This window comes from Hylaeus anthracinus, unplaced genomic scaffold (assembly GCF_026225885.1).
Source record: "Hylaeus anthracinus isolate JK02 unplaced genomic scaffold, UHH_iyHylAnth1.0_haploid 12002, whole genome shotgun sequence".
In the NCBI taxonomy this organism is placed as follows: domain Eukaryota; kingdom Metazoa; phylum Arthropoda; class Insecta; order Hymenoptera; family Colletidae; genus Hylaeus; species Hylaeus anthracinus.
This window is the reverse complement of record NW_026534349.1, coordinates 14,423,146-14,445,062: the sequence shown is the minus strand read 5'-3', so window position 1 is coordinate 14,445,062 and position 21,917 is coordinate 14,423,146. Positions and strand designations below refer to the sequence as shown.

General features: G+C 34.3%; 1 protein-coding gene across 4 annotated transcripts in view; it reads right to left on the bottom strand.

Annotated features, from left to right (window-relative positions):
- Positions 1 to 713: 713 nt before the first annotated feature.
- LOC128891680 (cerebellar degeneration-related protein 2) overlaps positions 714 to 21,917 on the bottom strand; it is a 125,461-nt gene continuing 104,257 nt past the window's right edge. For 2 of the 4 annotated variants that reach the window (XM_054151368.1, XM_054151369.1), the window contains exons 2-8: positions 10,057 to 10,169; positions 9,482 to 9,630; positions 8,832 to 9,015; positions 7,869 to 8,095; positions 5,854 to 6,007; positions 2,828 to 2,869; positions 714 to 2,008 (exon numbers count right to left, since the gene is read on the bottom strand). In XM_054151368.1, the coding sequence (XP_054007343.1) occupies positions 779 to 2,008; positions 2,828 to 2,869; positions 5,854 to 6,007; positions 7,869 to 8,095; positions 8,832 to 9,015; positions 9,482 to 9,630; positions 10,057 to 10,169 (2,099 nt within the window). In that variant the 3' untranslated portion in view covers positions 714 to 778. Of the gene's footprint in view, positions 2,009 to 2,827; positions 2,870 to 5,853; positions 6,008 to 7,868; positions 8,096 to 8,831; positions 9,016 to 9,481; positions 9,631 to 10,056; positions 10,170 to 16,306; positions 16,743 to 21,917 lie in introns of those variants that run through there. The other 2 variants (XM_054151366.1, XM_054151370.1) reach the window with 2 other exon arrangements.

The window sequence follows — 21,917 nt, the reverse complement described above, 5'->3', positions numbered from 1 at the left end:
TGTTATATATATATTATATTATATATATTATGTATATTATAAGTCTAAATATTTAGATTCATTGACAGATTTTCAAATTAAAATATATTGGGTTGTTCAGAAAGTTCGTGCCAATTTTTAATTACATTATACGTCAGAATACTGAAAGATACAGAACACTCCCACAGCGTTACACAATGTCTCATAAAAAAAAGTGTCTGTTTAAGAAAAATTCAAAGACACGGTTGAATTCTGATATATATTTATCGAATTATGTAAGTACCATTTTGTTCCACACCCTTTCCACCTTTTAAGAGATGTACACATGTTATTAACCGACTTCGAAAAGGAGGAGGTTACTCAATTCGCCACGTATATTTATTTTTGTTTCTTTTCAAACATTTCAATATATTCAGACCTGTACCAGCTATCAACGATCGATGGACTTTCCAGACAAACTTTTATTTTGGTAAAATAATGTTCGAAGATACCGTTTCTGTGTTATTTAATTTGGCCTTGTATATTTAATCGACAGAGTTCATGCTAGCAACAAACTAAGGTCCCCAGTTTCAGCAAAGATTATTCAGCAATCAAGGGGTTAAACCTAAGAAATATTTGACTCAACGTTCACTCGAAGATTTTAAGAAAATGTACCTTACCTTTGAAACAAGACGAACGAACTCGTGGACAACACAAGATTAACGTATTTCAGATGCAAGGTTCGAGTATCGGGGATCGGTGCTAATACGTAGACAAGACAAGATTAAATTATTCCGTTTCATTTTCTAAAAAAATTAATTTAACTTTTGCGACTTCTCGCTTTGGATTTGTTTGGCAACCGAAGAACCTCCGCGTACGACATCTCTAGCCGTTTCAATCTGGCGACCTCCTCCGACGCCGTGCTAGGTTTGTACCCTGTGTATTCGAAATTGCTGTTGTGCTGATTGCTGGTGTGCTGATTGTTAGTGTTACGCGATTCTTTGGTCCTGTTCGCGTAACCGTACCCGTTGCACACGCTACCGTTTTGTTCAGCCGGTGTGAAGGGCCTGAAGTGAGTCTTCCCGCCATTGCTCGGCTTAGGGAAAGTTGGAATCAGTTTGGGATTCGTGGTGGGTATTACATCTGGAGCGACTGGTTTATCATGGTGCACTTTTCTATTAGTGAACTTCTTTGGCGATTTCTTCGAGAAGTGAGTGTTGATCGACAGGTAGTCGAACCGATTTCCATTTCGTAGGCCCATGGTCTTCCCGTGTTTCACTTGTCCGTGGCCCGAGTCGTTACTTGGTCGTTCGTGGGCTGAATTAACTAGAACTGGGGTTTGTACTCTGTAGAGTGGTTCAGAAACGACCGACGAGACGATGGAAGAAACAACGCTCTGATTGTCGTCGGTGGTCTCGCTGGGGACGTCTTCGTCCTTTATCAGGTTCGAAGTCTGTGGCTGGCAGATGACTGTGCTCGTCGAATCGTCCAACAATGGCAGCATTTCACCCTCGTCCTTTGCTTCGGCTGCCCGTTTCAGAACGCTGAATATCTCGCTGAACAATGGCCTGTACTCTGGCGTTTTACGGAATCTGCTTTCGAAGGTGCTGTTGTCGTCGTAGATGCTGAACTTGCAGTCCTCGCCGTCGGCGATGGAACAGAGGAACGAGCCGGGTCTTTCCTCGGTCTGCGTTGCCTTGTTGCTGGTCTCGTCGGAGAAACCAGACTCCGCTTCGGAGAAGTCTGTGGGGGTGGCGGAAAATGGTTTCTTACCGCAGCTCTCCGTTTTGGTACGTGTATCATTTGTCCCGATGGACGTTCCCGACTCCTGCTGCAACTCCGCTTCCAACGAGGGACTCTGGAAGCTACTGAACTCGCCGGACATTTCGAGCTCCTCTTGCAAGGACATGCAGGCAGCTGGTGGTGGCACGCTGTCCTTTCGTCGGGGCGCCGAACGATTCTGAACCTCCAGCAGGGCTTGATATTTTTCTACGAGTACTCTGTACGGATTGCTCAGGTCATTGGAAGCATCCTCTTTATTAGTAGAGTCCTGCAAGCAATGTTTTCATCACGGTCTGTGGGTAACTCGTGCTACCAATTTTATGATGTGTACAGTGAGGCAAAAAATAATTGTTACGAGTAACGATTTGATAGGATTACTGTAAAATAAAAAGATTATAACATTAGGATGAATCGAAATTTCTCTTTCTGGTTTCTGTGTTTCAATAAATAAGCCACGTAACGGTATTGGGATGATGAAATTGCCATAAAATAAAAATAGCATAATTATGAATAAAAAAAATACAAAAGTTCAGTAGGACTTGATATACGATATGAAAGTGCAATTCAACTGCAATCGCTACTCCTTGAAGAAATAGATGATTCGGATCCTTATCTAGTAAAACTATAAAATAAAACAGTGAAAACGTGTCTCGAAACATTACGAATAAACATTCTGTTATAGAGAACAAACATTCTATTAGAAGCAAAACCAATTTAAATAATAGACTAATAGAAGAATGCTAGAATATCGAAGATATTAAAGAAAAATAATGCAATCCATGCCAAAATGATTCGCAGAAACCACGATGCAAAAAGGATATTCAACGGAATTATAATTATAATAAGAAACTCGTTTATGCAAAATACACCTGGAATTTTACGATGTAGAAATACGCAGGAATAATTTCAGTTTATTTTTTAATTCAGAATCTAAACGTCTATTTCTTAATAGACAATATTATACCCATTTTATCATCTTGTTTTGCTTATTCCTGTCACATTTTTACCCGTGTCAATAATTTTGTGATAGAGCTGCGAGGATCAGTGAATGTAAGAGATCTCGCAAATGATTGCTATTAAAAATTACCTTCAACGTAATGTTGCTCTGCGTCTTGTTAGAAGTTTCTTGCTACCGATTAAACATAAAATCGTTAGTAAACTAGTCCAGAAGGATTTCGAAGCGAGTTGTTTTATTGTTTATTTGCTTGTGAAAGTTTGGAGATCAAGGACTGAATGGTATTGGTGATGGTATTGGAGTTACGGTTACGTGAATTTTATTGATGGAAAACTAGCATTGTATCGGATTGTACCGTAACTAATCATCGTTAAATACAATTTTTAAGTACATATTACGCGTATTATATATCGTTGCAAAACTTACTCAATTAGATTTGTAGTTTCAAGAATGTCTTCGGGTAAAGAAATCGTGAGATCACTTTTATACAGGTAGTTTGGTTAAGAAAAAAAAGCCACGGTTTTGATTTGCGTCCGTGATAGGCAAAATTCGTCTTTAAATAATAACGAGGTAAATATATATTGTTCCTTCGTTCTTTGTTAAATGCAAATTAGATTTTCAATTATAAGAAATAAATAAAAATTTAAGTTTTAAATTAAAATTGCTATTCATTGAAATTGAAGAGAAGATGTAAACCAAAGGTCAAAACTTTTATATTAACGATTAACTCATTATTCATTTCGATCTTTCAATTCGCAAGCATTTACCATCAAACTTTACAAAAATTCTGAGTATTGTTAGAAATGAGCAGTGATTATTTAATTACGACGAACCGCTTTTGATAATTAATTTTATTATTCGAATGTAAATTAAAAAAAAAAAAAACGATAAATAATTATGGTACAGCCCAATAAATACAATAAGAGTTCAAGCACGACAATTGCGTAAAACCGAGCGAATGGTAAAAGTCGATTATGAAAATTTCATCGTTTTAGCAATGTTCAGAAAGCGAGGATGGCCAGGTTAGAAGGTGAAGGAACAGCCAGATTTATAGGATATTAAATAAAAGAAGCAACATCGGTTATTGGAAAAATATGTTTTATTTAAGATCATATAAATCTGGCACTTACATTGTACAACACAATTTTTTAACAAATACATCGACTAGATATGCCAACAACATTCGGTCATGCTCGATAGTCGAACGAACAACGTCTGAAAAAAGAGAACGATGCAGCGAACTCAACTCTAAAAAATAAGCAGCATCACTAATAAAAGGAAAAAACAACGATATCTACTTAAATTTTAGACATCTGCCACGAACGATTACACGGAACGATTGAAGAACTTATTTTCTAATTCGTTTAACGCAGTCTTGTTATTCTTTGGAAATTGGAATCGTCTCTTCTGCTCTTTTCTCGAACGTTATTATACAATATCTACAAATTTTAAATGTTACGCTAATTTCCTTATTTATTAATACATGCAAGACCGTTTTCTATCATTTGTTTGGCTCTTTTATATGTGCAAGTCGTTTTATCTGAAAGCATTTAATTCTACGTTCGTTAACTTATGACTCTTAGTAATGTAAGTGCTCAGTTATAAGTTTCGTTTTTCTTTCACCTACACCGTATCTTAACCAAGCCTATAGGGAAAACTCACGATGCGTTTAAACGCGATGGTTATTTATAATTTTGATCTCTTCTCCAACTATATTTTGGTTACTCTAGTAAAAACTAAGGAACGACACCAGGAACAGTCTAATAACCTCGATATAGAGACTACAAACTAAAGATTATAAAATTAAAGGTAATCGATTCGTTATTCATTTATTATACAATTGTAAGTATAAATGCAAATGCGATACGAACGCGAAATTGTCGAGAAAGACAAAGCTATTTAAAGCTTAATTAGAAGAGCTATATTTTCATTTGAAAGTATACGTCAGAGATTTTAATAAAAACAAAGGCAAGAAAAGAAATAAATGGAAAAGACATGTTTAATTTGTCGATATTGTCATGTGTTCTATAAAATGCAAACAGATATCTTACTACGCATGCGTCGAGTGAATCCTATCGATTAATTTTTTAATTTAGATACTAATTATGCACATGAATGTTTCACGGTGTCGATACATCGAATATTTTAAAGCAGTTTCTTGCGATTGTTCAGCGGTAGAACCTTTCTCAGAATAAAGATCGGTATTCGAAAAGGTTTCAGTAGTAACGGTATGATGCATTCGTTTTTTATGTAGCATATCGTGTGAAAGAAAATAACGATCAACGACGGTGCTTTCCATATATACGCGAAAGTTGTCCACAACGGGAAACGAAATTCTTTAGTCACATTTTTTGCCTTGGATTTCTTAATCTTTGTTGCGAGTGTTTCCTAAAGCAAATAAAATTCAATTACTTTCCAAGCAAAACTCGTTTAAAACTTTCAATAAAACCTTAAAAATATCATTTACGAGGCATTCAAACTGCAACGTCGCGTGAATTGGCCAGTTCCCAGGGATTTAGGAATGTGGGATGGGATTTTAATACGCAACGCAGTGCAGAAGTGAGTTCAGAGAGACCATTAAAAATCTGTGGAAATCATTCGTTAACATTGAAATGTTTCTATAAAGCATATAATACCATTTTCTTATTAGAAGAAAAATATTTTCTCGGTTTTATACGTATCGATAAATATCTTCGATTTTTTATATAATAATTATAAAGCAGTTAATTGGCAGCTACGTTAACAAAAAAATTACAATAAGTATTCTTAATTTTTATTTTTCTTCTATTTATCCGACTATATATCTTTAAATAAATTATTTAATTTTTTCTCCAAACTTCTGTACAGTTTTAGAGAGACAGAACTCAACAAGTGTAATTCAACGTCTATTTCACGATCCCCTCTAAATTCATTTTTGCAAAATGAAGCGTATTAAATTCACATATAAATAGACCCATTGATACGATAAAATATCTACTTTTAATCATTACAAGTATCGAGTCCCCGTTTTACCTCTGGGCCTGGCCCAGAAGAGTAGAAAATCAAAGCGATCGAAGCAAAGAATAGAGAGAGAGCGAAGACGAGGAAATTTTTCATGCGCGCATTATACACAGCTCGATGAAAACAAGCCATGAAAATCAAATAAAATAATAATTTACCTGCGTAAGCGATTCGTTATCGCGTTGACTTTCGTTGATGAGCGAGTCAGCCACACTGACGTCGTCGTATTCTTCCTGGTCCAACATTACCAACAGATCATCGTGCGTTTTCGTCTCCATTCCGCGTAAACATTGACCGCACAGTCGTCCTCGTCTGAAAAATAGAGAAAGAAAAAAACGTAAAAAATTCCAAACTCTGAGGGACGATCGTAGGCAGATGAAACGGAACATTGCGAGCCATCCCAATATTTACTATGGTAATAAAGTAATCAGTCCTGCCTTCGTCGTCCATGTTTAGGGCACATTGCATTGTGGGGCAATAATATTTATTATAGCGATTGAATTATTACTCTTCCAGGTTACTACCTCTACAAGAACATTCCTGATTACTCGAGTCCCAACGTTTCCGTGCATTTTCTGCGACCAGCAAGATAAACTAACTCTAATCAGATTCGAATGCAATTTTTTAAAAAAAATCTTTGTTTCACTTACTGTGGGAAATGATGTTTATTATAGTGATCGTTTAAACTTCGCTAAGGAACGCGTTCAATGGAAGAAAAGATGGCAATATGTAATTTTTTCTAATGAAAAAAGATTTAATTTAGACGCTCCAGATGGCTTTAATTACCATTTCCATGACATTATAAAAGAGCAATTATCAAAAGTTCACCGAGAAATGGGCGGAGGCAGCACAATGGTGTGGGCCGGAATTAGGACGAACAGATATAAAATTCATTGACTATCGAATGAATGCTGCAATGTATAAAAAGCTAATTGAAGAGCACCTTAAGAAACATGCAGTTTGCATCGGAGGATCAAATTACGTGTTCCAACAAGACAAACGCTCATAAACCGTTCATAAGGCTGTTCTCTCTTGGCCTGCAAGGTCCCCTAACATAAATATCATAGAAAATTGTTGGGGAGAACTCTCATGAACTATTTAACGCCAGTAATCGACAATTCGATACTATTCCAGATTTAAAGGAGTGCATTAGAAGAGACTGGAACAGACTTCCACAAAAAAGAAACAAAAAATTTATACAATTCTTTACCGAGACGAATGGTGGATTTAATACGAAAGAAAGGAAGTTCGACACATTATTAAATTGATAAAAAATGTCATTTTGTTTGTAAGAATTACATTTGTTTCAAGAATTAGTTCAAGTGTGCTATCTTTTCGCCAGCCTGAAGTATGATAACCATGTTAAGAAACTGGAAGTACTGTTATTATCTTCATTTGGCATTTTCGTATTATGCTACTTAAGTAAAATGTATACATATAATATTAAATGTTTATAGAACTTCTAGCTTATATATATATCTTTAATTATCATTAAATATATATATATATAGATAAAATTTATTGTTGTGGTATCTTTTTATCCGGGGGTGTAAGCTGGGAAGTGTCCTGTTGAGTACTCGCATGATCCAGGCACTTCCCAAGTAGCTTAGGAGGGTGTAGGGTTTTAGTGGGTAGCCATCGCGGATGTTAAGAAACTGGAAGTACTGTCATTATTTTCATTTGTCACATTCGTATTATGCTATTTAAGTGAAATGTATATTCGAGCTTAAATATAACTCCCCGATGGCAGTCCCACATAACTTTGGCTTCACCCCCGGGGAACCGAGGTATGCGTAATGCATTTCCCCACAATAAAAAAAAGAAAAAAGAAAAAGAAAAAAAAGGATCGCATGAATCGATATTCTTTAAAGAAATTTGTATTTAAAATCTTATCGTAAATGTAGTAATTGTTTGCAATTATTTTTTGTTTACTGGAACACTCAATATTAAGGTCATACCTTTCGTAAGGTACCAAGATTGTAGCAGTTTACTTTTTTCTTATACAGGCCTGACAAACTGACCGAGTTATGGTCCAAGGTGTCTTGTTACTTTTGGAACAAACTTCATGAATAAAGCATTAGAAGCCCTACTCTGAGCGGTTAGTTTACAAGTATCTTATGCAATTATGTATAGTCTCGAAAAAAAGCAAGATAAAGTTTTCAACGCTACGCACCTGACTTCTTCGAGTGCGTTTATCTCTTCTTGAAGGGTTTTCACATCTTGCGCTTTGGTACGCAAAACGGCTAACTGTTCTTCCAAGTTAACGTTCTCATAGAATAGAGTTGTCACTTGCTGTCCAAGTTCCGCCACTTTCATTTGTTCCCTCGCTCTTTGACTTCGTGCTTCCTGTAGTTGCCTCAATAGATTAGTTACCACTTCTTCCTCAGATGGGGCAGCGTTCTGTAAAATGTTTTAATAAATTTAATTCTACTTAACTACAATAAACACTCGTGAATTATTTTACTAATTATTCAACTGTAAACTTTTAATGATGGATGTCGATTGAAATCACGCTTAAGTTGTCAAGTACGTAAAGTTTAATTTTGTCATTCATATTATGCGTCTGCAAATAATTCAAATGTTAAAATTCTTGCTTTTATAGAATGTTTATTAACGCGTTAGAAAATAAAGAATGATTTAGAACGTGAACATTGAACTCTACATTTAAAGCTTCTTAAACATTATTCTTGTCTCATAGTACCTTTTATTATCATAACCTGTCCCCTACTTTGATTTTTAGTTTAAATATAATTACAATTTTTATGTATATTTTTGTATTCATAATATGAATTACGTATGTGTACTAAAAGGTTCTCTCGTAAATAAATAAATTAAATTAAATTAAATTAAATTATTCAGTACATTTAACCGAGAGTAAAAGAGGTTCATGCTCACATCATTAGAATCAATATCGATTTACGAACTTAAAAATTGATCGGTGTTTGTATCAACTTTGGCCAAGTACTTTTTCAAAGGAGATAGTTAGGAAGCTCGAAAAAATAAAAATTCCGCAGCGAAATTGTGAATTCTTTATAATGAAATCGAGATTCACCGTTTTATGTTCGATATCAAATGCAACAGACCGATAATGATCTTATCTAAGATCGTGCAAAATGAATTCTATGAATATTTATACCTGTTGTGTGCTGCCACCCTGCGTGACCGACGCTTCCCATAGAGCGGTCTGTGTTTCCGTGGTTTTCATCGATTGACTCATGCATTGTTGTCGAAGCACACTTTTGTGTAGTTCATTTAACTCGTCGTTTTTCCTCTGGAGTTCCGTGCAACGAGCTTCCAGATTCTCGATCGTTAAGCATTGGCTGTCGACAGATAGCGAGAAATAGTAACATTAATTCAACAAAAAAAACTTGTTCGCATAAAAGAAAAGTGAAGTCAATTCAGTCATTAAATTGCAAGGAGTCTCGTTAACGACGTCTCCATTTATTATAGGAAATAACAAATTATTCTTACATGCACATATACTAGGTAATTTATTTCTACCTTTGTAAGCTCAGGTATTTAAGTTCATACAATTTGAAATCTTTCCTTTACTGTTTACATTTTATATTATAATATTAATATTAGAATTCATTTCTGATATTTACAATCGTGAAAATGGTTTCGTTTATGTAATTCCAATTTATTCAATTCTTGTACAGAATATTTATAATGTATTTATTAATATTCTATATAGAATAACGATACTTCTATTAAAAAGTTTTATACTCTTGTAACTCGAAAGTTCGCGACTTTTAACAGGTGTTATGTAATTGTCAACACTCTTACCTTTTGAGAAGTTTCTTGTCATTAGTGTTCTCTACCACGAGACGGTGATTCGCGCGCTCCAAGTCCTGTATACTGACTTCCAGTTGCTCGTAAACTTTCAGTCGTGAATCGTTTACCTCCCTCAGTGCAGCGGTCTGTTTTTTCCTGTACTGAAAGCAAACGGTTCGAACGTTCAACTAATTTATACTACAATTAATGCAAAAAACATAATTATTAGCACTTAAATATAAAAACTATGTAAACGTATGCAAAATAAAACATGAACTGCAGAATTTTTATATGAAGAATTTGTTTATATATCACTGTTCAAGTTTACAACGTTAATATTTGCCCAAAATGTCGCTAAAAATCAATACTTGTACAATTCTTTCCGTTTAGTTTCTGTAGCATGTTCATAACTTTTATATAACTATATCTCATTGCTCTGCTAGCTATTTTTATTTAAGGTTTTTTCAAAAGAGTCGAAGAGTTACTTTGTGAAATATATTTTGTATGTATTTTATGTGTTCTTTTTTTTATGTTGCCACGTATCACAAATTCACAGTTTAAAAGTGACAAACTCGTAATAAAGTTACCTCTATTTCTTGGGCTTGTTCCTCGACGGTGGTCTGGTGAAGTTTGATAATGTTCTCTAATTCCTTGTTTCGTTCCAAGAGGGTCTTGCCAAGTTCTGCCGCTAACTGCAGATCTGAAATAGATTTTCGATCGATTAGGTTTGAGAGAAACTCGATTATTCGTTGAATGGGTACGTGACAATTTTTAAAATTTATTATATTATTATATTATTGTATGTATCATTTATTGTTATTTCTTTATTTTTACATTTGATCTCTGGCGTATGGTACAAGAATGATAAAAATAAGACTAAATGGTAATCATATGACAATTAAACGGATATATATATATAATCGTGTTATAAATCGAAGTTCAGCTTATTATTGGATTAATTCATTCCTTTGTTTCGCTAATATTTATCTCACAATTTTCAACAAAATCTCACAAGTTTTATGACTTAGCGATGTCCAAATTTTGAAGTCTCGAAGAGGACCTTCGTTTCAAAATTTAGAATTAATATATCTTCATTTTGATTTGAACATTATATACTATGTATCAAAATTGTTACATTATAATAATTCCCATGCTTAATATAATTTCATGCACTCTGTAGTAGTTATTATAAACTATTTAGGCAAAACAACGATTTTAACTATATTTAAGTGTATTTATCCAACATTACAACATCAACTATTAGTATTCCAATTCGAGATTATTATCCGTTTTAATGAACGTGCAACATTTCTTATTAAAATTGAATGAATTTATAATAATTATTCTAGAGGTGTCGGTTTAATTTCTTTGGGCAATATTTTTCACACGTTAATTCCATGAAGTTTCTCAACTATCACTTGTCGATATTATAATTAATTCAGCAATCGAGGAACGACTATAAAACTGGATTGGTAGGAAAGTTTCACGTATCTAACCCAGAATTTGCATATGTTCAGCACTTTTATGACATTTATTTTAATTAATTCAAAATTATGTTATGCACATCGATCTCAATTAAAACTATTAATAGATCCTATGACAAGTTCTAATAATATTTAGATAAAAATCAGTTTCTGAATATTGATGAGCATGCCCTGTTTATTAATTAGTTGCTAATATATTAAATATATTAAAAGAATGATTATTATATTTAATATACATGCATCTACAAATTTCAATTTTATTAATAAACTAATTAATAAACAAGGCACGATCATAATTATATTACTGATTTGTCTGCAAATATTATTAGATCTTATAATGATTATCATATTAATATATCATCATCTTTAATATTTAATTTGATAGCTAGTGTATCGTAAGTTACTGAGTATTAACTTTTCGAACTTATAGCACAAATTGTTCAAAAATTTATGTTTCTTTTAGAGAACTGGTGCTTAGAATATCTTTTAAAATTAGAATGACATAATTTATTGCAATCACAATTAAAAAAAGAATACACCTGTACCATGGCAAAATATCGATACACACGTATTTTTTAAATTCTATCAATTCGCAGAAGCCTTTAATGGTTGTTAAACATTACCAAAAATATTGTACTTTTTGCAATAAAAAATGTTTCATCTCAAGTGTATTTTCAATTTCATTCTTATCCACTCCTCAAACTGGAAAATCAAAATGACTGAGAGTTTGAATGTATGATAAATTTGAAAGCTGAATCCCACTTCTTCTGCATCTAATATGTACCTCACATGTAATTATGCAATATAAGATGTCAAATAAAGTCTTTAAATTGATCGAAGTACGCGACACTTTCAAAGTGATGATAATAGTTCGATGAACTACCGTGCCAAGCTAACTTTTATGAAAATTTGTATGAGCTCCAATTTCGCTTTAAAATAATTGGAAACTAGATAATCTAGGATTTGTCACGCTATTTGTTGTTAATAACCTCATCAGAATTCAGGAATTTTATTCAAATGTGTTTTCTTTAGTTCTTCATCTTCCGAATAAATTTTATTAATTCCTAATGAAAACACTGAAATCTCGTGTCAATCGTATACATGTATAGTTTACGTGACGGTCAACGTGATACAGAGACGAGGGAAGCATCGAGGGACGATGATCTGGGCAGCGTCTCGAATGATTCAAAATGATCGCGATTGGGAACGATAACGCCGGATGTTCCAGGCAGGTGAACTTGACGGTGGAGCAGCCTGATTCGCAGGCACTGCGTCGTCCTGAAACTGACGACCTCCAGCGAGTCCACAGGCAACGAACGTGCAACCGTGTGCTCCAGCTAGGGCCAAGGACCTTCGCGCTGAGCAAACGACCTAACTACCGTTTTCTCCTCACAATCCTCTGATGTCATTAATGTTACGCGATTCGCGGTAACCCTTCATTACACAAACTATCTTTGGAATTCAAAGAAAATTCAAAGGTATTACTATTGACAAAGTTTGCTAAATGAACTAACTACCTCTTCATCCTCACAATTTCTTGTTGTCATTAATGTTACTCTACGCATCAGTCATCTAGAAAATAAATTATGGGACTCTGAACGAAATTCTACGACAAGGCCGTTGATTAATATTACACTCTCAATGGAGAGATCAATTTTAATAAATCATTTAACTATCGTTTATTTACACAATTTCCTGTTGCCGTTAATGTTACTCTATTCGCATCAATTATATAGAGAATAAATTATTGTTAAATTCTGAACAAATTCTACGACAGAACTTTTAATAAATACTAATAATACAGCCTCACAATCAATGGAGACCGCTAGAAATAAATTTTAATGAATGGTTTAATTTTCATTTTGGCCATAAAATCCTATGATGTCATTAATGTTACTCCACTCGCATCAATTATATAGAGAATAAATTATTGTTAAATTCTAAACAAATTCTACGATAGAATCTTTAATAAATACTAATAATACAACCTCACAATCAATGTAGACTGCTAGAAATAAATTTTAATGAATGGTTTAATTGCCATTTTTGCCACACAATCCTCTAATGTTATTAATGTTACTCGATTCGCGTTAACCATCCATTACGCAACTATCTTTGGAATTCAAAGTACATTGTAAGGTATTGCCATTGATAAATTTTAATAAATGGACTAACTACCTCTTTCTTCTCACAATTTCTTGTTGTCATTAATGTTACTCTACGTATCAATCATCTAGGAAACAAATAATGGGAAAAATTCTACGACAGGGCCATTAATAATACTAATATTACACCCCGCAATGAAGAGATCAATTTTCTATATCGATTAGATAAATGATCTACCGGTTTCTCCTCAGAATTCGCTGATGTCATCAATGTTATTTGACTCGCATAAATCCTTCGTAATACAAATTATGTTTGAATTCCAGAGGGAACCTTACGATATAGCCATTGATAAATACTAATAATGGAGTAATAATCGAATGATAAATTGTAATAAATGATTTAATTGCTGTTCGTCCATGCAATTCGCTGATGTAATTTTCCCATAACACAAATTATGGTTGAATTTTGAGAAAAATTTTACGACGGGGTATTGATAAATATTAATAACTAAACTGTGAACGTTTATGCATTTATAGCAACTGTAAATTAGGGTAAATGTTTTTTTGATTCCTGGCGATGAATTCCAAAAACTTGCAGAATTATCGAATTATTGCGAGTTCAGCATCGCCTGTTTACATTTTTATTTGCCACGATACGTGTCTTATAGCCCAACACGCGACAGATATTTTATAAACATAAATGGTATATGTAACAAATAGCAATTGTTGCTTATGCGGTTACGTATTACAATTAAGAATTTCTCCGTGAAATATTTTGTAGACCGATCATGCGTGAATTGAAATATTTTAACACGAAAACTTTATTTTTTATTTAGTATAATTGATTTCTAGCGAGATTTAATCTAACTGGGTTTTTCGATTCGATTGATAGGCAAATATACTTATAATAGATGCATTATTCAGTATGTTTACGTCAGATATATTTTTGTGCTTGATATATTGAATATATTTTCATATTTTTTAGTTTGCATCGTACTTACATTATTAAAATAAAAAGAATCTTAACTAAATGTATTTTTACTATTTTGCTGTATTTTACGGTAATTTCATATTAAATATTTTGTTTTAATGCTTCGTATATATTACAATGTTCAATCAGTGGCGCGTTAAAAAGTAAACTAACCATATGCCACGGACGTTGGTATTAGTTAAGTAGTTTATGTTACGTTGCGTTGATCCCCTTCAATATACGTACAAAGGTCAGTTACCCTACATAATTAAAAGTAAAAATCGTATTACGAGTAATGAAATTTTCCATTGCCGTACTCGCTGCAACAGTTTTAATTACGCGATGGGAGATAATCCCGACACGTGAGAGTTTTCTTCTTAGAAACTGAACAAAAACAGTAATATATGTATCTTTGATAAATTGACAAGTTCCTTTCTTTTTTGGTAAACAGATATTTTTGAATAACCAAAATATCTGTCACAATGACAATAATTTTTAGACCAGAAGGATTCTTATAAAGAATCTAGTTGTCTCACTTCTACTTATTAAGAACTTAGACTACTGTCTCATTTATTTATTGCTACCGATTTACAAGCATGACTGAACAATGAACTGCTTTTATATAATATTGCTCTTTAGAAAATCGTATTTCGCCTAATCGCTAACGTCATCTCATCGATACGAAATATATAGAAGCTTGATATGATTCTTCCTGTAACCTCTTTATTTTTTATTTATCCCTCATCCATTGTTTTAGACATTTATCTAAATTTTTCACACCTCTATCGCTGATATTGGATAATGAATCATATACACTTGCGTTAATCAGAGATGGGCAACATTTGTATTCAGATAACACGACGAACGAAGATAGCGAATTGCAATTTAATTCTCAATGTTTGTACTTTTAAACAGTTATCGAGATAAATTTATGTTCGTTCGAAATGAAAGATTAGGTTGGCGCGAAAACGTCTCCGTTTCTTAGCTGTCAGCTTTGGAATGTCATCATTCAACTTAGAATAAACTCCACATTGATGGAAAAATGGAATATTTGTTATAAAAGTGTGCAACAGAATCTGGTCTTTTAAATGATACATGTTATGATCCCATTTATATAGAAATTTATTGCAACATCGACTAGTAAATTTAAACAATACAAAAACCGAAAATTATTTACTTTTTTAAGCAGTCTAGTAAATTTCATTTTATAATTCTGATTTTAATTATTATCGAACAAATAACAGGTCATGTTGTGTTACGATTATACAATTTCTCCTTTTATATAGAAATTCCATTTATATAGAAATTTATTGCAACATCGACTAGTAAATTTGAACAGTACAAAAACCAAAAATTATTTATTTTTTTCAGCACTCTAGTAAATTTCATTTTATAATTCTGATTTTAATTATTATCGAACAAATAACAGGTCACGTTGTATTACGATTATACAATTTCTCCTAATTATTTCACTTCATAATTGGGACTGCAATTCTTATCGAACAAATAACAAATCAGGTTGTATTCCGATTATTCAATTTCCCCCTAATTATTTCACTTCACAATTCAGATTGTAATTCTTATCGAACAAATAACAGATCACGTTGTAAGACGATTATACACTTTCCCATCAATTATTTCACTTTATAATCGAGACTGCAATTCTAATCGAACTAGTGATGCATCAAAAATCGCTTATCTTTTATTTATTACTCAAAAATTTGTATCCAGAATGAACTCTTATTCTCGTTTAAACGAATAGAAATTGATCTTCGCATCTGTTCAGTGCAGTGAAACATGAATAAATCGTTAGTTTAATTAAACCATGGACGTTTATGCAAATTTTTCTTTTCGCAGATACAGAAAACGAATTGAAACTTAAATGAAAGTACGCTTTATCTTCTAAACGGCATAATATGTACATTATTGGTGATATTTTATATATTATTTCATTTGATCACATTCCCTTGTATTTCCATTCCCTATAAATGCATAAACATTCACAGTCTAATTACAACCCGCCCATTTCTGCGATCTTTCATTCGTTACTCGAAACGCGTATGCAAAAAAAAAAAAGAAAGATTATATTTTACTTCGAACGAATCGATTTTTGCAAATCGTTCAGTTATTCGAATAAATCACTATCGCGATATACCCATCTCCGACGTGACGCGGTATTTCCAAGCGACCACAATCACTACTCATTACACGAACATATTTCAGCCTCGTTATCCGACACGATCGACGATCGATCGAACGATATTCCGTTTCACTATACCTTCCGGACCTTGCAGACAGGAGAGCTCGATGGAGTAATCCCAACATTCCAAAGAATTCAACTGGGTCTGCGGGTCCCAGACGACGTCCACGCTAGGCCCGTTCATCCTCCTCGATTTCGGTTCCAGGTTGCTTTCGGCTCCGAAAGCGCTATCGATTCAATTTCTGTTCACTTTCAAGAATCCGTCACTTCTGGACCGCGAGCTATCCCGAGAAAAACCGCGAGAACCAGTCCATGCGTCCGCGAGTTACTCGATTTAATACCACTTGTTCCTGGAACGACAGATTTTGGGCCCCGCAGAAGCGTCCATCCAGATGATACGATTCGCGTAAGCGAGTGTGCCACGCGGAGTACTCGGGTTATCGACCACAACCGGTTCCGCCAAAGGTAGCCGGTCTTCTGCGATTCACTAGGTAGCCGTGGAACGTGTGCAGCCCGAAACGTCGAATGCCCATCCACCGGGTAACGTAACTCCCTCTTCTCTCGTTATTTTCCCCTACCACGTGCATTCTTCCAGTCTTGCCTTTCACCCCCCCTCCCACATCGGGGCCGGAATATTTACCTCTCCTTTCTCACCTGGTGTAATTCCCTTCCTACGGTGAGCATCTTTCCACGAGTGCCTCCCTTCAGGTAGATACTCTCACTCCGCGGCGATCACCTCTTCTTCATCCTTTCCCTTCTTTCCCACTTTGCGAACGCGTATCTGTTTCCACGGGGTACGTGCACCGCGATATGCACGTGCAAAAGACCTGTCCCACTTATGCTACATTTATTTCGAGCGCGAGGATGCGCGCATGGGAACCGTCGTACCTGTCGATCCCTCCCCCTTGGATCGATATTTTCGCGAATTTTCGATTTCGACCGATTAACCGATATCCTGTGGCCCACTGGCCGGTGTAAAGTCTCGAGATGGAATCTTTTTTATTCGTAAAAGGGTATTTACGGACGCGGTATATCGATGTTTATATTTTTTGCGTGCCGAGTTATTTATGCATGTGTGCGATTGCAATATTTTTCTTTTTATTACATATTCGACGTCGCATCAACCTTCGGTTATTAGCGACAGTTTCTTATGAGGTTTTCACCAATGTTAGATGTTGGTCCATGTATGTGCATCTTTAAGGGGGTATTATTGTCTAGAAACTTCAAAAATTCGATTTTTTTTTTTTTGCATTTTCTTATCATTTGGGGTTTCGAGAAAGTGTCTCTAAAATATTAATTTGAAAATCGTAGTGCTCTCATAGTTACAGAGGTTTAAAGGCTGTTCACCAGTATTAAAGCTAAATGTATAGCAAACTTTAAACGCGTTTTTCTCAAAACGACATTTTTCAAGTCGGGCGCACATTTTTTTCAAAAACTATTGGACCGACTGACTTCTGGTTTTACACACATTTCGAGGGCACCATCACCTATGGTCTGAACTAGAATTATACCGATAGCTTGAATATTTTAGCCCTGCTCTCATATTTTAGTTGACAATTTTCCGGGAAAATTAAACCTTAATTTTCAAACAGCTGCGATTCCGATAAAAAATTTAGTAGTTCTTTATTCTAGTTCAGACGATAACTACATTCATATAGATTGAAAACAAAAATTTGTTTTTCTGTCTCAGACGACTAGAACCGCCACAGCCTGTGCGCCCGACCGAACGAGCGTCTCACGTCACAACCTGCATAACAGCGCATAACTTGTATAGATTTCAATTAAGTATTTCATAGAAATTTGTGTTGTTAGTTGAAACGTGTTTTATTATGCATAAAAAACCCTGGTACTGTATGTTTGATAGTTTTCGCAAAATTAATTCCTAAAAATGACTGAAAAAACAAACTTCTAGACGATAATACCCCCTTAAGTAGCTTGATTATTTTGTTTTAGTTTTCTTTTGTGCTCCACGCTTCCTTTAAACTAATGGGTAGTTCGTATTGTATGTGGAGTGGTTCCGTATTTTTACAGGTAAATATTATGTGTTCTATTGTTAGAATTTCGTTGCACGTACGACAGGTGGGTCTAACGGTCTTCTCAAGTAGGTGTTTATGCGTGTATTTTGTACGTCCAATTTTGATGCGCGTAATTTTGACTTGTTCTAGTCTGTTGAGATGTCCTGTGGGTGATCGTTCGAAAAAGTCATCTGTTATTCTTTGTTTTAATGTTTTTACCCTTTTTGACGATGAAAGTAGTTGGATCTGAGAGGAAAAGGTCGAGCCAAGCAGTTTAATGGTAAGATTTGATACAAGAATATGAAATGATAATAATTAAAAAATTAAAAGAGCATATGTTAAGAAATAAGGAGAAAATTAATTCCTGACTGGAAAATTTAAATATCTGTTGAACCTAATGTCGATTCTTTGCAGTCTTATGGTCAACTGTACCTGCTATCACGTTTTCAGGAGTTTTCGATTACCGATTAACCCCCTTGACCACCTATGGCACACTTCCTCGCCATAAAATTTTATGGCAGTCGAAGACTGAAAAAGTTTCAAGAAAGGATCTTTTTCCATCGTCGAAATATTATTTAACGACGTAGTATATCAAAACTTGTGTTTTACCTGAGTTATTTTTATTTTAATATTTTAGCTCTTTTAGTGACTCACCGAACAAGTTAAATGACGAGCCAAATTGCTGTAGTTTGGTGATACAAAAATGTTTAATGTTAAGTTTGTTTAAAGTTAATACAACTTTCACAAATATTGAGATATATTACAGTCAGTAATGTAATGTATTGTAATGTGAAATGTTGGATGAATGTTAATTGTAATGTATCGTAATGTGAATGTTGGATGAATGTTAAAATTTAAAACCACTTGGTATGTTTATACGTTTTATAGTTGTCAGTTATGTTTGTGTTAGTAATTTATTGATTAGTCATTCATTTTGTATTTTGTATTGCGATTTGATTTTCTCTGCGATATGTTGTCTGTTGTCTTTGAATTTTGACAGTTTTACGCCGAACATCGAAATAAATATCCTTACAGTAATTAACTAATAATCCCCAGCATCTAATGAAATCTAGTGCTTCAACAAAGCTTAATTGATCACTTAACATACTTTTAAAGCGGTATTTCTACTCGCTCCAATTTGCTGGGTGAGTAGAAACAGCTTTTTCTATTTTAATGATTATTATTTGACTACACGTTCTTCAAATATTAAACAACAGAAATATAAGGATGTGACAGGATCCCAAAGATGTAACAGTGTTTCTATTCGCCCCCTTTGACGTTAATAACAAACTTTTGAAGAAAACAAGTTTTCGAGCACTAAAACATTATTTCACAATATGTCAAAATGATAAAAAAAATCAGCCCGATCGAAGGGTATCCCGAAGGGTATTTTCTTAAACGCAACCCACAAATCACTCTGCTTACCAAAAATTTAATATTAATACATATCCGAGAAATGCCAGACAATTTTAAGCAAAGATGCATGATTGTAAACAAAAATGTATATGAACTCTTAAATATCAAAATAAACTAAATTTACCTACCATTCAATATTTAAACACGAACGTTTTAACATCGGCGTTATTTTTGTAAAGCGAAATTGACTTTTTAACGAGTTCTTGGCCCTTTTCGCAAGTGTATGGAGGAGCGATATATCGCTCCTTGGCACTCAAAGAGTTAATTAACCAAAAAATGAGTTTCCAATGTGCAACGATGTTTCAATTATAGTAGAGTAACAACCCTCCCCCCTCGTTCTAGTAACTTTCCATTATTTTCCCTTACTGTTTGTGCAATTTCATTTGCAATGTAAAACGGAGCATGCATAGATGCAGAGGATGGAGTTTTACAGACGCAACATGTACGATAACGATACCAGTGGTCATTCAATGGGACAAACCTGCTGAAATATTCATCGGTGACTGTGAACGCGACGACGGCGATTTTTCAAACTCGAAACTCGAGCGATCGGCACGATATGTTACTTTTCCCGCATCGACAATCATTTTCAATCGTACTAGGAACAACTTTCTCGCATGTATGCAAGCGCCTATAACCAGGAAACGGTTTATTGCTCGATTCGGGTGCCTAAGTACGGAAATCTCGGCCTGCCCGCACGATTATCTGCGAAATATATCAATACGTTTGTTTGTTTGCACGCATCATTAGCATAAATCGGTCTGGTAAAACGGTTAGATAGGCAACCGATTCGACGTAGACGATTAGAGTGGGATACGCGACCACACACTCGGATAAGACACGTGAATTTTTTTAAACTGTATAACTGAACGGAAATTTGTTAAACTTTTACTATGTCAGGATGAGACTTCAAAGGAGATACACAAATATTTTCAGCGCAGGAAATTCACTTTCTAATATATTACAAAAGACTGATGTCAATATTTTAGTTTTGTTGGTATCGAGAAAAATAAGGGCTCTTTTTATGTAAAGAAACCGAATGTTTTTACATTTATATTCTTGATTTTGGTTGTTTAGTTGTTGTAGAATATATTATCGTAGACTTGAAGGAGACCATGAAGTGTTCGAAAGAGTTTATAGCCGAATTATGATTGAAGTAGTTAATGAATAAGCTGATTCGATTGACTTACAAAATTAGAATATTTTTCTTTTGATATTTACACGCAAAGAAATGACCATTTTCTGAAGAGTCATGAAATTCATAAATACAAAATGTTTATCGTGAATTACTTTTATATATAATATTTGTTCAAGTTTGTATAGGCTTTATCCTGCTCACTGCATTTTAATATTCTCCGGTATAGTTATTTATCGTCTTAGAATAATATATTACCCATTAATCCTTAAAACATTTTCCTGAAATTCAAATTCTAAATTCCATGAAATTCAGAAATACAAAATGTTTATCGTGAATTACTTGTATACATAATATTTGTTCAAGTTTGAGACAAATGCTGAATCGATAAATTGGATTGAATTGTGCTCCCTTAAAAAGTTGTATGTCATTTCCTTATTTAGACGTCATATATTTAATTGCATTCCACGTAAATGAAATTCCGTACATCTCCAAAAAACCAAACATCCCCATTCTCTTATTCTTAACTAAAATTAAGAAAGAAACTAAAATAACAAAGAATTTGAAAATAAATGATAATATGGAACGTCATAAAAAAACTGTAATTAATTAAACTACATAGCAAAGAATGACGAAGCTTACGACGGAAAACGGCATTGGGCTCATCCACGTTTTTCAATTATTCTTCACGGACGAATCGATTTGTGTATCAAGGCTCGAAAGTTACGCTGCGTAATGAAGATATCGTGAATTTAATGACGACGCCGATGGCGTGCGAGTTCCTCGTCGGTGCCGCGATCTCGCGAAACCAATTCACGGAGGTGTACCTATTTTCTATGTCTTCGTTCGTGCGATTCAGCCGCGATCGGTATATCATCGTTAGATCTGTCAACAAGAAACCATTTATGTGGAAGCACTCGGGGCAATAGCATACAATTGGAACGACCGTCTAAACAAGGATTCGTGACGACTCGTAACTCTCTAAGAGAGCAAACTTGAGTGCAATCTTGCGATTTAGTTCAGCCACCCCCATCATCCAATTAGGACTCGTTTAAAACTTGCAATGCTTTTTCGTATTTTCAGTAAAAGTGAAAAGCATGAATGAATTCTGATTCGAAGATTT